General features: G+C 64.7%; 2 protein-coding genes across 5 annotated transcripts; both read left to right on the top strand.

The window, feature by feature from the left end:
* The first annotated feature begins 492 nt into the window (after positions 1-492).
* VPS9D1 (VPS9 domain containing 1) lies at positions 493-7595 on the top strand. 4 transcript variants are annotated; one of them, XM_032230374.1, is made up of 15 exons: positions 493-720; positions 1295-1370; positions 1628-1720; positions 2484-2640; positions 2768-2882; positions 3085-3147; positions 3492-3544; positions 3652-3739; positions 3879-3964; positions 4258-4730; positions 4891-5020; positions 5240-5433; positions 5746-5821; positions 6005-6109; positions 6394-7595. In XM_032230374.1, the coding sequence occupies exons 1-15, from the start codon at positions 607-609 to the stop codon at positions 6488-6490; spliced, it is 1920 nt and encodes a 639-aa protein (XP_032086265.1). In that variant the 5' UTR covers positions 493-606; the 3' UTR covers positions 6491-7595. The 4 variants fall into 4 exon arrangements, with proteins under 4 accessions (XP_032086265.1, XP_032086264.1, XP_032086267.1 ...); XM_032230373.1 differs by having other exon boundaries at positions 494-720; positions 2765-2882; XM_032230376.1 differs by having other exon boundaries at positions 705-720; positions 1600-1720; positions 2765-2882.
* Positions 7596-8364: 769 nt separating this feature from the next.
* SPATA2L (spermatogenesis associated 2 like) lies at positions 8365-11164 on the top strand. The gene is made up of 3 exons (XM_032231400.1): positions 8365-8697; positions 9224-9539; positions 9629-11164. Exons 2-3 carry the CDS (start codon positions 9231-9233, stop codon positions 10655-10657), a joined length of 1338 nt encoding a protein of 445 aa, XP_032087291.1. The 5' UTR covers positions 8365-8697; positions 9224-9230; the 3' UTR covers positions 10658-11164.
* Positions 11165-11594: the final 430 nt, after the last annotated feature.

The raw sequence follows: 11594 nt of genomic DNA, 5'->3' as shown, positions 1-11594 counted from the left end.
CTCTACCCTCCCCCGCCTGAAGCGGAGCCCCGGGCGGCCGCCGGCCGGGCAGGACTCGGGCGGAGTCCCCGGGGGGCTCCGGGCGGGACAGGCTGCTGGACGCCCACATGACCGGCGCCGATCCCCGCGCCGCCCGGCCCCCGTGTGTGCTCAGTCGGGATTTGGGGACTAGCCGGGCCGGCTGAGGGGGCACGAACCGCCGAGCCTCGGAGCGGGGCGGGGGGGAGGCGAGCCCGGCTGGCTTCCGCGGGAGAGGAGCGCTTTTCTGCGCGGGGCCGGGCGGGGGTCGCCCACGGAGGGGCCGGGCCTCGGGAGCCTCCCTGAGCAGGCGCCGAGCCGGAGCGGCTGCGGAGCCCAGGCGGGCCTTCCTGCCATGCGCGGAGCGACCCCCGCCCCGCCCAGACACGGGCCGCCGCGGCTCCCCGGGGCCGCTCCGGGCGCGGCGGTCACGAGCGAGGGGGCTCCTCCCCGGGGCTGCGCCCGCCCCGCCCGCCCTGCCTGCCGGCGCCTGCGGAGCAATGGCGGAGCCGCGCCCCTGCTGACCTCACCCGCTCCGGCCCTGTCCGAGCGGCCGCCGCGCCTTGGCGGCGAAGTTCCGGCCCAGCCATGGCAGCCGCGCCCTCCGCCGCCGCCGCAGAGCCGCCGCCGGTGAAGCCGCTGCAGGGCGCCATGAAGCTGGCCAAGGCGGCCCTGGAGCTGGACGCCGGAGACCGGCCGCGGGTGAGGGGCGCCCGGGGTGGGCTAGGCTGCGGCGGGGCCCTCGGGAAGCGGCGCTGCGGCCCCTCCTTTCCCGGGAGGCGGCGGGGCAGCGTTGCAGAGCTCTCCGCCCCCCCCTGGCCGGGTGGGGGGGGGGAGCAGGGGGTCTTTCAGCTGCTCTGCTTCTGGCCCAGCCCCAGCCAGCCTCAGGCGCCTTCGGTGGTTTGGCCCCGTTGCCAGGAGAGCCCAAAGCTCCGCCCGGAGCGGTCGATGCCTAAGTTCCCCTCCCGCCTTCCCTGAGAAGCGGATTCTGGGCATGAAGCTGATCTGGAAGCCCCCCCCCCCGGGGGGGACAGGGGAGGGGGAGCAGCAAAACAGCTGGGCAGCTCTTGCCTGCAGAGCCTGCTTCCCTTGCCCCCCCCCCCCCCTTGAGGGGCCTGGTCCTGGGGCTCGTCCCTCTTGGGGTTAATTCAGTTGGGAAAGCAGGTCCGGGTTGGAGGGAGGGCAACAAGTACACTAGCCCACCTGGGAGGTGGGCAGGGAAGCCCACCCAGGGCAGCTCTGGTCGTTTCACCTGCTGAATTGTCCTCCTTGGCAGGAAGCCTATGTGGAATATCTGAAGAGCATCAGCTACATCACCCAGGTTCTCCTGGAAGAGGCTGCGGCCACGACTGGTAACCCTGCTTCCCCCTACCCCCCCTTCCCTGCCCCGGGACCCTCCGAAAGAGATGGGCCTCCTTTGCAGCGTCCGTTTCCTTTGGGGAAAATAAGCTTTCGAGTCTTTAAGCTAGTAAAATAAAGGCCCGTATCCTGCCAGGGGGGGGGGGAGGGGAAAGGGGGTTGGCACCGAGCTCTCTCGGAGGTCTTTTTGAGGTGGGCTTGCATCCCCTTGTAATTGGACAGACACAATCACACATTCCTTGTCCCGAAGGGGATGAAAATGACCTGGTGCCGGACACCCCCAAGATGCTGAAGGTAGCGGAGCAGTGCCTGGAGAGGGCCAAGAGCAGCGTTTCTAAAATAGGTGAGCCTGGTTTCTTTTTATAGGCACCCCCCCTCCCCCCTTCCATCAAGCAGAACAAAAGAGGGGGGTCTTCCTCGTTTCAATGGGACCAAAGTTGAGTCCAGGAGGGAAAGCGACCGTTGGCCTCACTGCTTCGTAAGGGCTTCCTCTCTAAGTGGTAACTTTAGAATAAAGCTTCCGTTAAGTCTCCAAACTTGGCAAGTTTAAAATGTGTGGACTTCAACTCCCTGAATTCTGGAAATAAAGTTTCCACTCTTAAATTTGCCAAATGTGGAGATTTTAAGTTGCCGTACGCACTCCTGGTGGCTCCGGAGGCCTCCCTGTCGTTTTCTTGGAAATGGTGTGGAAATGATGTTGGATTGCCTTCCTCCAGGGAGTTTTTTCAATTTCCCAGACTAGCCTAATGTCATTTGAAGGTCTCCCACCTAATTGCTGACCAGGTCTGGCCCTACTTAGCTTCTCAAGACTGGCCCCAATCAGCTTGGAATGTACCCAGTGTTGATGGCTGTTTCTGAACTGGGCCGAGGCCTGATGAGGGTCTGAAGCCTCATAATTGGCTCTGTGCTCTGTGCTTCCAGGCAAAGGCTGGGAGCTGGGTTTTGGCATCCGGCTCGATGTTTGTTTTCCCGGCTGTCTGCTTCTTCCTTGGACCCTGCTATCTGGCACGCGACGTCGGCCTGTTTTGCCCCTCTGTCAGCGCAGAGCTGTTTGCTTTGACCACAACGGGGCTTTGTCTGAGTTTTTCTGAATTCCCCAATTCCAGGAAAGGCCAAGGCCAAGCTGGTGGGGAAGAAGGGGGGCCCTGCTCCCGTTTCCAGGCACCGCAGAGTCTCCTCGGATGAAGGCAGGAAGCTTTCGCCCTTTCTGCCTCCTGAGATGTTCCAAAAGCTGCAGATCTCTCAAGTGCAGAGCCCCAGGAAGTAAGGGGGGGCTGGGGGGAGGGGCTTTGGGTGCTGGGGGGGGGCTGGACCCTCCAGCTGCTGCCTGGAGCTGGTCGAGGTGACCCGGCCTAGAAGGAGCTGCTTACTTCTTCTTCTTCCCCAGCAGCAGAGAGTTGAGCCCCCTGGAAGAGGCGTCCTTGCAAAACCAGAAGCTGAGAGCGACCTACGAGGCCCGGCTGGCCCGGCTCAACCCCAACCAGGCGGTGCAGAAGACCTCTCTGGCAAGTGGGGCCGTCTGGGGAGGTGATGGGCCTCTGGGGTCCCGTGGGAGCCGGGCATTGGGGCCCCCACATCTTTTGGGGGGGAGGGGGAGACTGCAGGAGCCGAGATGAGGCTGTCATTCCCCTTTTGCAAGAAAGGCTGGCTGGTTGCATCTCCCCTCCCCTCGTCCCCCCTTCTTGACTGCCGAGTTTTGCTCCACAGACCCTTTCTCTGCAACGGCAGATGATGGAGAACTTGGTGATCGCAAAAGCCCGGGAAGAAGCCGTATCCTTTCTGGCTCTTCTGTGGCAAAGGGAGAACACCCCCCCGCCCCACCCAGGCTGATCTGGAAAACCCTCAGGAGACCCAACCGCAATCCTGGGATTCCCTAGTGGTCTCCCATCCCAGATCCCCACAATGCTTCATTTGGGGGGGGGGACCACTCCCCCCCTCTGACTTCTCTTCGGCTGTCCCTGCAGCCGGCTGGGGCTTTGTCCTTTCTCCCCACCTGAGCTGGACTGGTGCTTGGCCCAGCTGCCTTTGCTGTCTGGCCAGGGGATCCGGGTGGGGGACTATCTGGGGCACTTGGAAGCCTGGCTGGGGAGGACCTTGACTCTGCCCCGCCCCAGCTCCAGAGAAAGATGGAGGAGCATCGCCTGCGCCTGCAGGAAGCCGCCAACAGGCAAGTCATCTGGGTCTGGGATGCTCTGCCCCCCTTCTCCGTTCATGGGTGGGGAGGGAGGGGGCCCAGCTGCTCCTCTGAGCCCGCGTTCCTCCCCCCCCCCTTAGGAGGTTCTCCAGCAATGCGGTGCTGACCCCAGAAGAGCAGGAGCAGCGCGCCATCTACGCGGCCATCCTGGAGTACGAGCAGGACCACGTACGTAAGCAGCTCCAGGGTCAACCACGTCAAGGACGCAGCGTGCAGAGGTCCCCAAGAAGCAAATGGGGAGGGGCTGAGGGGGACGAAGGGGTGGGGGGGCTGTACTTCAGTGTCCTCTCCTCTCCCCACCCCCCAGGACTGGCCAAGGCTATGGAAGGCCCAGTTGAAAGAGCAGCCCAGCGACCTGTCCTTGGTGCCAAAGCTTCTCTCGCACCTGCTCAGGTAGGCAGGGGGGGAGCAGGGCACAATCGTCCAGTGGGGAGGAGACCGGGGCTGGGGAAGGTGGGTCCCATACTTTCAAGAAGTCCACTGGGTCCCTCGGCGGACTTTTGAGCTGGCCTGGAAGGACAGAAGGACCCTCGGCTGCTGGGCTTTGCCCGAGTCTCCTTCAGAAGAGGCCGCCTCCCCCTCGGCCCACCGGAGTCGCCGTCCCTGCGGTCCTTCCTGCTGCCCAGTTTTCCAAGCGAGGGGAGCCCAGCCAGGTTGGGTGATGATGGCTTCTCCTTTGATTCCAGCTTTGCGGATCATCCCATCTGCCAGTTGCTGAAGAAGCTGCAGTGCTCGGCCTACCACCGCATCTACCCTCTCATCAGCCAGAGCAGGACGACGGAGGCCTCGCGCGGTTGGTCCCTCTCCTCCTCGCTGGATGCCGAGGCCTTCCTGCCAGCGGCCACCGAGGGGCGGAGGCTGCGCTCCTCCCAAAGCTTGCACTCCATGTTTTCCGTCCAGGAACACAACAAGTTGAACCTCCGCCATAGCATCTCTGGCACCCCCTTCATTGAGGACCAGAGCCTCTTGCTTCCCCCCCAAGAAGGACGGGGGTCCCCCCCCCTGGCTGACCGGGAGAGCTCCTTCGAGGACCTGGAGCAATTCTTGTCAGCCTCCGAAGCGCAGCCAGCAGGGCCCCTGCAAAGCCCTTTGCCGGGGAAGAAGGGCTCCCAGCAGGAGGCCCTTAAGGCGGTCGTGAAGGAGATTCACAACTCCATTGGTGAGCACCTGGGTGGGCAGCCCCAGGGGGACTGGGCTGTCGGCGGGGAGGAATCCGGCTTGCCAGCTGCTGCGGGACAATCCATGGGAAGGGAGGGGGGGTTTCGCACTTCTCCTTCCTAGAGGCTTGCACTGATGGAGGGGGCTGCTTCCTCCTGCAGACAGACTCTTGTCCCTGACCCTGCTGGCTTTCGAAGGCCTCAACACGGCGGCCGCCAAGGACCAGTGCCTGGCACGGCTGGAGGAAGCCTTCTTTGGCCCACTCTGGGGGCCCCTCTTGACAGTGTACAGGTGGGATTGAGCCAGCCAGCACACACACACAGACACCGCCCTCTGGATCGGATGGTGCTGTTGAAAAGGGGGGAGTCTGAGGGCTGCTGGGCAGGAAGAGGCAGAAAGCCCCTTCCCCTGGCAAGGAGCCTCTCGTGCCTTGTGTATGGGCAAAGGGAGGGAGCCCACCCACCCAGCCGGCTTTGCTCAGCCCCCCTCTTCTTCCTTCCCTCCCTCTAGGACTGTCTACAGGGCCCTGGAAGAGGCTCTCTCCAGGAGCATGGAGCTGCGCAGGAAGGCCTCTCCGGCTGAGATGGGCATCCCCTCCAAGCTGCTCCCCAAGGCAGCAGGGCCTCCCCCATACGCTGCAGCCGTGCAGGAATTGCTCCTCCTCCCTCTCAGCAGCTGCCCGCAGAAGAAGCTGGAGTGCATCGGTGAGGCCAGACTGGGCTGGGATGGAGTCGCCCACTGGGCCTTGGGGCCACTTTAGAAACACCTCCCAGTTAACCCTGGACCTTTCCCTGGCCTTGTCCAGCACAGACACGCCGGGCTTCCTAATTGGGAGGGAGGGAGCAGCTGGGGGGCAAGAGGTCCGGCCTTACCGGGGGTTGAAAAGTCCCTGGAAAAGGGGGGCTTCTCAGGGAAAGGCTGCCCGGGAAATGCCTGTGGGAACCGGGGGGAGGAAGAGAGGTGGCCGGTGCATAGAGCTGTGTGCCTGTCTTCCTCCCCCCTCCCCGTCTCTTCAGTGAGGACCTTGCGAGTCATCTGTGAATGTGCAGAGGAATATTGTGGGAGCCGACTCCAACCAGCGTCCGCCGCTATGTGAGCACCTGAAGGCAGCATCCTATCCAGATGGGATGTCTGGCTCTGAAGCCGCTTCCTGGGCAAGCGCTGGGCAGGCCCTGCCTGAAAGCAGCAATGCTGCAGCAGCCCCCGGGCACCAGCGTCCCTCGGCACTGCCAGCTGCGGAGCCTGCCTTGACCCGCTCTGCCCCTCCCTTTGCAGCGGTGCTGACGACCTCTTGCCCATCCTGTCCTTCGTGGTCCTCCAGAGCAACCTCCCTCAGCTGGCCTCCGAGTGTGCCGCCCTGGAAGAGTTCATCCACGAAGGGTAGGCGTGGCAAGCGCTCGTCCACCTTGGCAGGGCCCGGGGGGGGGGGGGAGGCACTGGCTCTGCCCTCTGCCTGGTCGCATCTCCCTGGGGCTGCCCCCTTGCCAGGCCTCTGGCTCGGCTCCCCTCTGCCCATTTTGAGGGTGCAGAAGTGGCAGCCACTGCATGGATGTGATGACGGGGTGGGAAAGGGCTTTCCGGGGGGGGGGGGGAGGACAGTTGGATCCCTGGTTGAGCAGCGCCTCCCCCCTCCTTAGGACTGACCGGTTCCCTTTTTCTCCCAGGTACCTGATTGGGGAGGAGGGCTACTGCCTGACCTCCCTGCAGAGCGCCCTCTCCTACGTGCAGAGCCTGCAGGGGCCTGTGGGGCTCCGGAAGTAGCAGAGCTGCCGGTGGGGGGGGGGCTGCCCCTCCCTGAGCCCCCTCATGAAGGATCCCTCCCTCCTGCCACGCTGCTCCCTGGGAGGCTTTTTGGAGGACTGGGGAACTGAGCAGCTGGACCAGGCAGCCTCCCAGGGCAACTCTTGCACAAGATTTGGGGGGGGGGGAGGGTTGGCAGGCAAACTTTGGGGTTAACCCAGCATTGCCCAGCATCTGCCCCCCCTGCAAGGCCTTCTGGCACTGTGGCTTCTGTCCTGGTATGTCGCAAGACGCTTAGCTGTCTGTTCCCCCCCCGCCCCCCCCCTCGTAATAGCCTGCCTTGAGGGTGAAAAAAGGGGGGGTGGGCTGCATCTTGTTTCCCACGTTAACACTAAGAGTTGCTGTAGCCCTCCCCCTTCCCTCAGCTGCAGGGCAAGCCAGCCACCCTGGCCCCCTGGCAGCCCCTTCCTTGGGAAGGATGGCCAGAGGCAGAGATGGGAGCCTGCTGACCCGCCATCCCCTCCCTCCCCCTGCCCTGCATGGCCCCTCCCTGTATGGCAGCTGCTTCAACCCGTGGCTTCTGCTGCACCCCACGGGGCCACTTTTCCCTGGGGGGGGTGGTTGCTGAGTAAAGGGAAGGTGGGGGAGGGGCCTGGCTGCCCATCCTTCCTTGCCTCAGTTTGGGGTCTTTTGAGTTCCTCTGTGATGGAATAGGAGCCACCTGGGGGAAGCCAACAGGTGAGCTTCCCCTGTGGATTGTGCGTTGTCTACTGAGGTAGAGCAGAGCTGCGGGGAGAAAGGGGGGGGGAGTGGGAAGGAAGCTGAGAGTGGCTTGCAGGAACTCGCACAAGCCTCTGAGCCGCCAGGTGGGGAAGGAAGACGGAGCCCCCCCCCACCTGCAGGGCCCCCGGAGGGGCTGGGAGGGTCCCGAGAGGTCCCTACTGCGCCATAGAAGGAAGCCGGGGCTCCCTTGCAATCCAGGCCCTCTGCACCGTCTCCTCCTGGGGGGCCGTTCGTGTCCCTCCTGCCTGACCCTCCACTGACTTTGGCGCCTCCATCTTTCCGTCTGTCCTGCAGCTTCACTCCTGGAAGCTCTTTGGGAATAAAGCTCCTCTTCTCCCTGCCACCCTGGTTGTGCTTTTTTGGGTGGGGGGACAGCTGGGGCGTGGGTTGAGGGGGGGCTCAGTTGCATGAAGCCAGTTACTTTGGTTTGGTTTATTAGATTTATATGCCGCCCTTCTCCCAAGGACTCAGGGCGGGGTACAACATTAAAAGAAACACATAATACCAAACTTTAAAAAAATAAAAAAATAGAATATCCCAAGCAAACCCGTCAGGTGTTCTTCTAAACTAAGCCGCGTATCCAGGAGGACGCCCAGATTGCGGGGCCTCTCTGAGGGGGCTAAAATCTCCCCCCACCCATCATCAAAGATGGAACAAGATGCACAAATCGGGATGATGGGAACCACAGCCACTCCGTCCTCATCCAGATCTGCACAGCCTCCAGGCATCACGTCGAGGGCATCGCTTGGGTGGTTTGGGGTAGAGATGAAAAGTTGGGTATCATCAGCATATTGATGACACCGTACCCCAAAACCACGGATGATCTCGCCCTTTGGGAGGGGCGGGGCGGGGGCGCTCAGGTCCGCTTCCTGCACAGTGGCCTCTCGTAGCCCCCTGGGGCTCCACCCTGGGCCAGCCCTCCATGCTGGGGACTTCGCGGCACCTTGGGGGTTCTGGAAGCCGCCAGGAGTTCGGAGGCTCCGGCAGAGACCGAGGTGAATTGGGGGGGGGGGGGAGAGGGGCTTGGCCGCCCAAGAAATTCCGCCCCACCGACGCCTTCGCCCTCCTCCTGCAGTCGGGCGGGGGGGGGGATAGAAGCGGTGCCCCCTTTGCCACCAGGCTGTCGCTTGGCTGCTCCACGCGGGCGGGCGGCAGCGTCTGAAGGCGCCGACACGCGTCTTCCGAAAGGCGGGATGCCCTCCTTTCTGACGGAGCTTCCCTGTCGGGGCACCGTTGCAGGCTCCAAGGCGGCTCGCCGGCCAAGAGCTCCCTGCAGGGGGCGCTCCAGCCTTGCGGGCCAGTTTCTTCCGTCCGCTTCACGGGGCCCCTTGGACTGCCTCCCCGCCCCGCCCCCAGGACTCGGCGCCGCCTCCCTGTGACGCAGGCGCGGCGGGGGCGGGGCCGGAAGCGGCGGGGACGCCGGAGCGTCGAGCGGCCGCCGGCAGGTGAGCGGCGGGGCGCGAGTTCGAATCCCAACCGGCGGACCCGCCGGGGAAGCACCGAGGCGGCTGCGGGGGCCCGCAGGACTCTAGGCCGCCTCGCCCGGCCGGGCTGCTTCGGGGGACGCCCGGAGTCTCGGGGGTCCGGCGGTGGCCTGGGGCCGGTGGGGGGGCGCCCTCCAACTAGCCCCTCCCCTCCCCCCCCCGGGCGCCTGGCAGCGGCCCCGGCAACCCCCCTTTGTTGCGGCGGCTGCTCCGCCTCTGCCCTGCTGGGCGGCCCCTCCGAGCCCGCTCTGCCCCCGGCGCTCCCAGGAGCCCCGGCCGAGCGGGGCAGCGGAGGCGGCGGCCCTTTCTGGCCCCTGGCCGGCGGGAGGAGGAGGAGGAGGAGGAGGAGGAGGAGAGGGCGGAGAGCGGGGAGGGAGGGGCGCCCCCGCCTGCTCCCCCCCCCGAAGGCCCGGCGGTGAGGGGTCCCCCGGGGGCGGGCGGGGGGCTGCCGGTGGGGGCGGGCGTGGCAGCGGCTGCCTCTTCCCAGCTGCAGGATGGAGCCCGGGGCGGCGCTGCAGGAGGAGTACCGGCGCTGCCTGGAGAGGGACTTCCGCAGGGGCCACGCGGGGGCCTGCAGCGACGCCTCCCTGAAGGAGCTGCTCTGGCACCACCTGCTCGAGGACCCGGAGCTCCACTGCAGCCTGGACGGGGAGGACACCTTGGCCACGCTGGCCGCTGCCCTGCGGGGACACCTGGACACCAAAGGGAGCCTGCGGAAGCTGGCCAGGGCCTTCGAGGTGCTGGAGCTGGCAGCCGTCAACCTCTACTTCTTCCCTTGGCGCAAGGAATTTGCCACCATTAAGGTGAGCTCCGCTTTGGGTGGGAGGGGGGCGGCAGAGGGGAGGGTTGGGGGTCTCGGGAGAGAGTTGACGGTTGGGGTTTTTCTTGGCAGACCTTCTCCGGGGTCTACGTCCACGTCCTTCAGGGGGTCCTGCCAGAGGCCAACCTGGCCCGGAGTTTCCGCCGACTGGGCTACGTCCAGCAAGACCGTCTCCACCTGGTGAATTCTCGCCTGCCGCCGAGTGCCAACCTGCTCTGTGCCGCCTGCTGCTTCTTTGCAGCCAGGGTGGAATGCCAGATCCTGGCGAAAATCGTGGAAGAATTGGAGCCGCAGGTCGTGCCGCCCGATGAGCTGCTGAAGGCTCGGATGGAGGCCAAGGGCAACCTGGAGCGGTGCGTGGCCAAGCTGCAGAGCCTGACACGGTGGCCACGGAGCCGCGAGGTTCGGCCGGACCTGGCTGGCGGGCTCGACCTCTACCGGGAGAGCTCTGAAGGACACGGCTTCTACCGGGAGCCTGCAGGGAATCGGCTCTGGAGCCAGGAAGCCTCCCTCAGCGAGTGCGGCAGCCCCCGGCTCCTGAGGCGGAGCCCCCAGCCGCTGGCAGAGTGCCGGAGTGAGCCCCCCTGGAGCCGGGAGTCTTCCTGTGGCAACGGACTGCGGGGCTCAGAGGAGCCCGACCTGGCGACCTCCTTCTCCTTCATCTCCTTGAGGCGGGAGCTCAGCAGGACTTCCGAGATGGACTTCCCTGCTCAGCTGGGGAGCCCGTTCTCATTCTCCGGCCTGGGGGGCTACGAGAGTTCCGATCCCCCTTCGCAGGCGACGAGCTGCCCGGCCTCTCCTCCATCCAGGCAGCCCAGGAGCCTCCACCTCAGTCCGGGCAGCCTGCACAGCAGCACCGAGGGGCTGAGCCCTGAGCCGGCCCACTACCAGATGCACAGCTGCCTGCTCCCGGGGGCCCTGCCCTGCTCCTGCTGCAACACCTGCCGGCTGCTGCACGTCAGCACCTGCGACGGAGTGCAACACTGCCGGAACCGCCACCACCTCGTGGAAGAGCTGCAGAGCGAGAAGCAGCAGCGCCTGTGGCTGCAACGAACAGAGGTGGACAGGCTGCTGCAGGAGGGAGGGGGGCCCTGGCAATAGGACGGGGGCGCCCGGCTGGGCTTTGGGGCGCAGAGGTCATTAAGGATCACGCCCGCCAAGCCTGCTTTCCGCCTCTGGCCTGGGGGAGGGCAGGGTAAAAAACGGCCAAGCCCCCCTCCCCCCTGGGCAGATCTTGTGGACGGAGGATTGAAGGGGAGGAGATGGGATGGCTTTGCCCTGGTTGGATTAAGGGCCCAATGCCCATGAAGTCTGGAAGAGGCAGGTGGGGAGCAGACCTCATGCCAGCCACCCTGATTTCTGGGATCAAGGATTTCTCGTCTCGCCTGGGAAGCCCTTTCTGACATTCCAAAGTCCCGTTCTGGGATTTGTGTGGTCCAGGGCTGCTTTGCGTATGGCAGAGGCCAGAGAAGAGCCTCCTGCTCAAGCATCAAGCTGGGGAGGAACTGTGGGCAGCATTTTTACAAATCCAGAATGGACCCCTTGGTAGCGGTCACTTTGCTGATATGCAATGCAAGATGCAGTTGTAATAAACTTAACTGAAAGCTACCTGGTTTTCTAGATCTCTGAACGCCCTTCCCACCGTCTCCCCTTCTTGGCTCCAGCAGAGGCCATTCACAAGCCAGGAGGGCTGGAGGCTCTTCCTCTGCGCAGCTGGCCGAGAGCCGCTGAGGCTCCTCCTGGCCTGGCTAAGCACCGCAGCGGGAATGGCTGTCCTGGAAAGCAGCCAAGGCCGGGCTCTTGGGCCCCAAAGCGAAGAGAAGAGCAGCCGGCTCTCCAGGGGTGGCTGCAGGGTGACGGGCTCAGGTGCCACTTTTGGTGGCCGTGGCAAGCAATGCCCCCCTCTGGCACACGGGCTCGAGGAGGGCAGAGCTGCTGGCTGCTGCCTCTGGGCATGTGGGGCGGGTGGCTTCCGCTTGCATGTTGCAGAGCTGCCAGAGTATCATCCTGGGAAGCAGAAGGGCCTGGAGGCAGCGGG

The sequence above is a fragment of the Thamnophis elegans genome, chromosome 14, assembly GCF_009769535.1.
Source record: "Thamnophis elegans isolate rThaEle1 chromosome 14, rThaEle1.pri, whole genome shotgun sequence".
NCBI classification, from domain to species: domain Eukaryota; kingdom Metazoa; phylum Chordata; class Lepidosauria; order Squamata; family Colubridae; genus Thamnophis; species Thamnophis elegans.
Note: the sequence above shows the minus strand (reverse complement) of the source record. Positions and strands in the feature narration are given on the sequence as shown.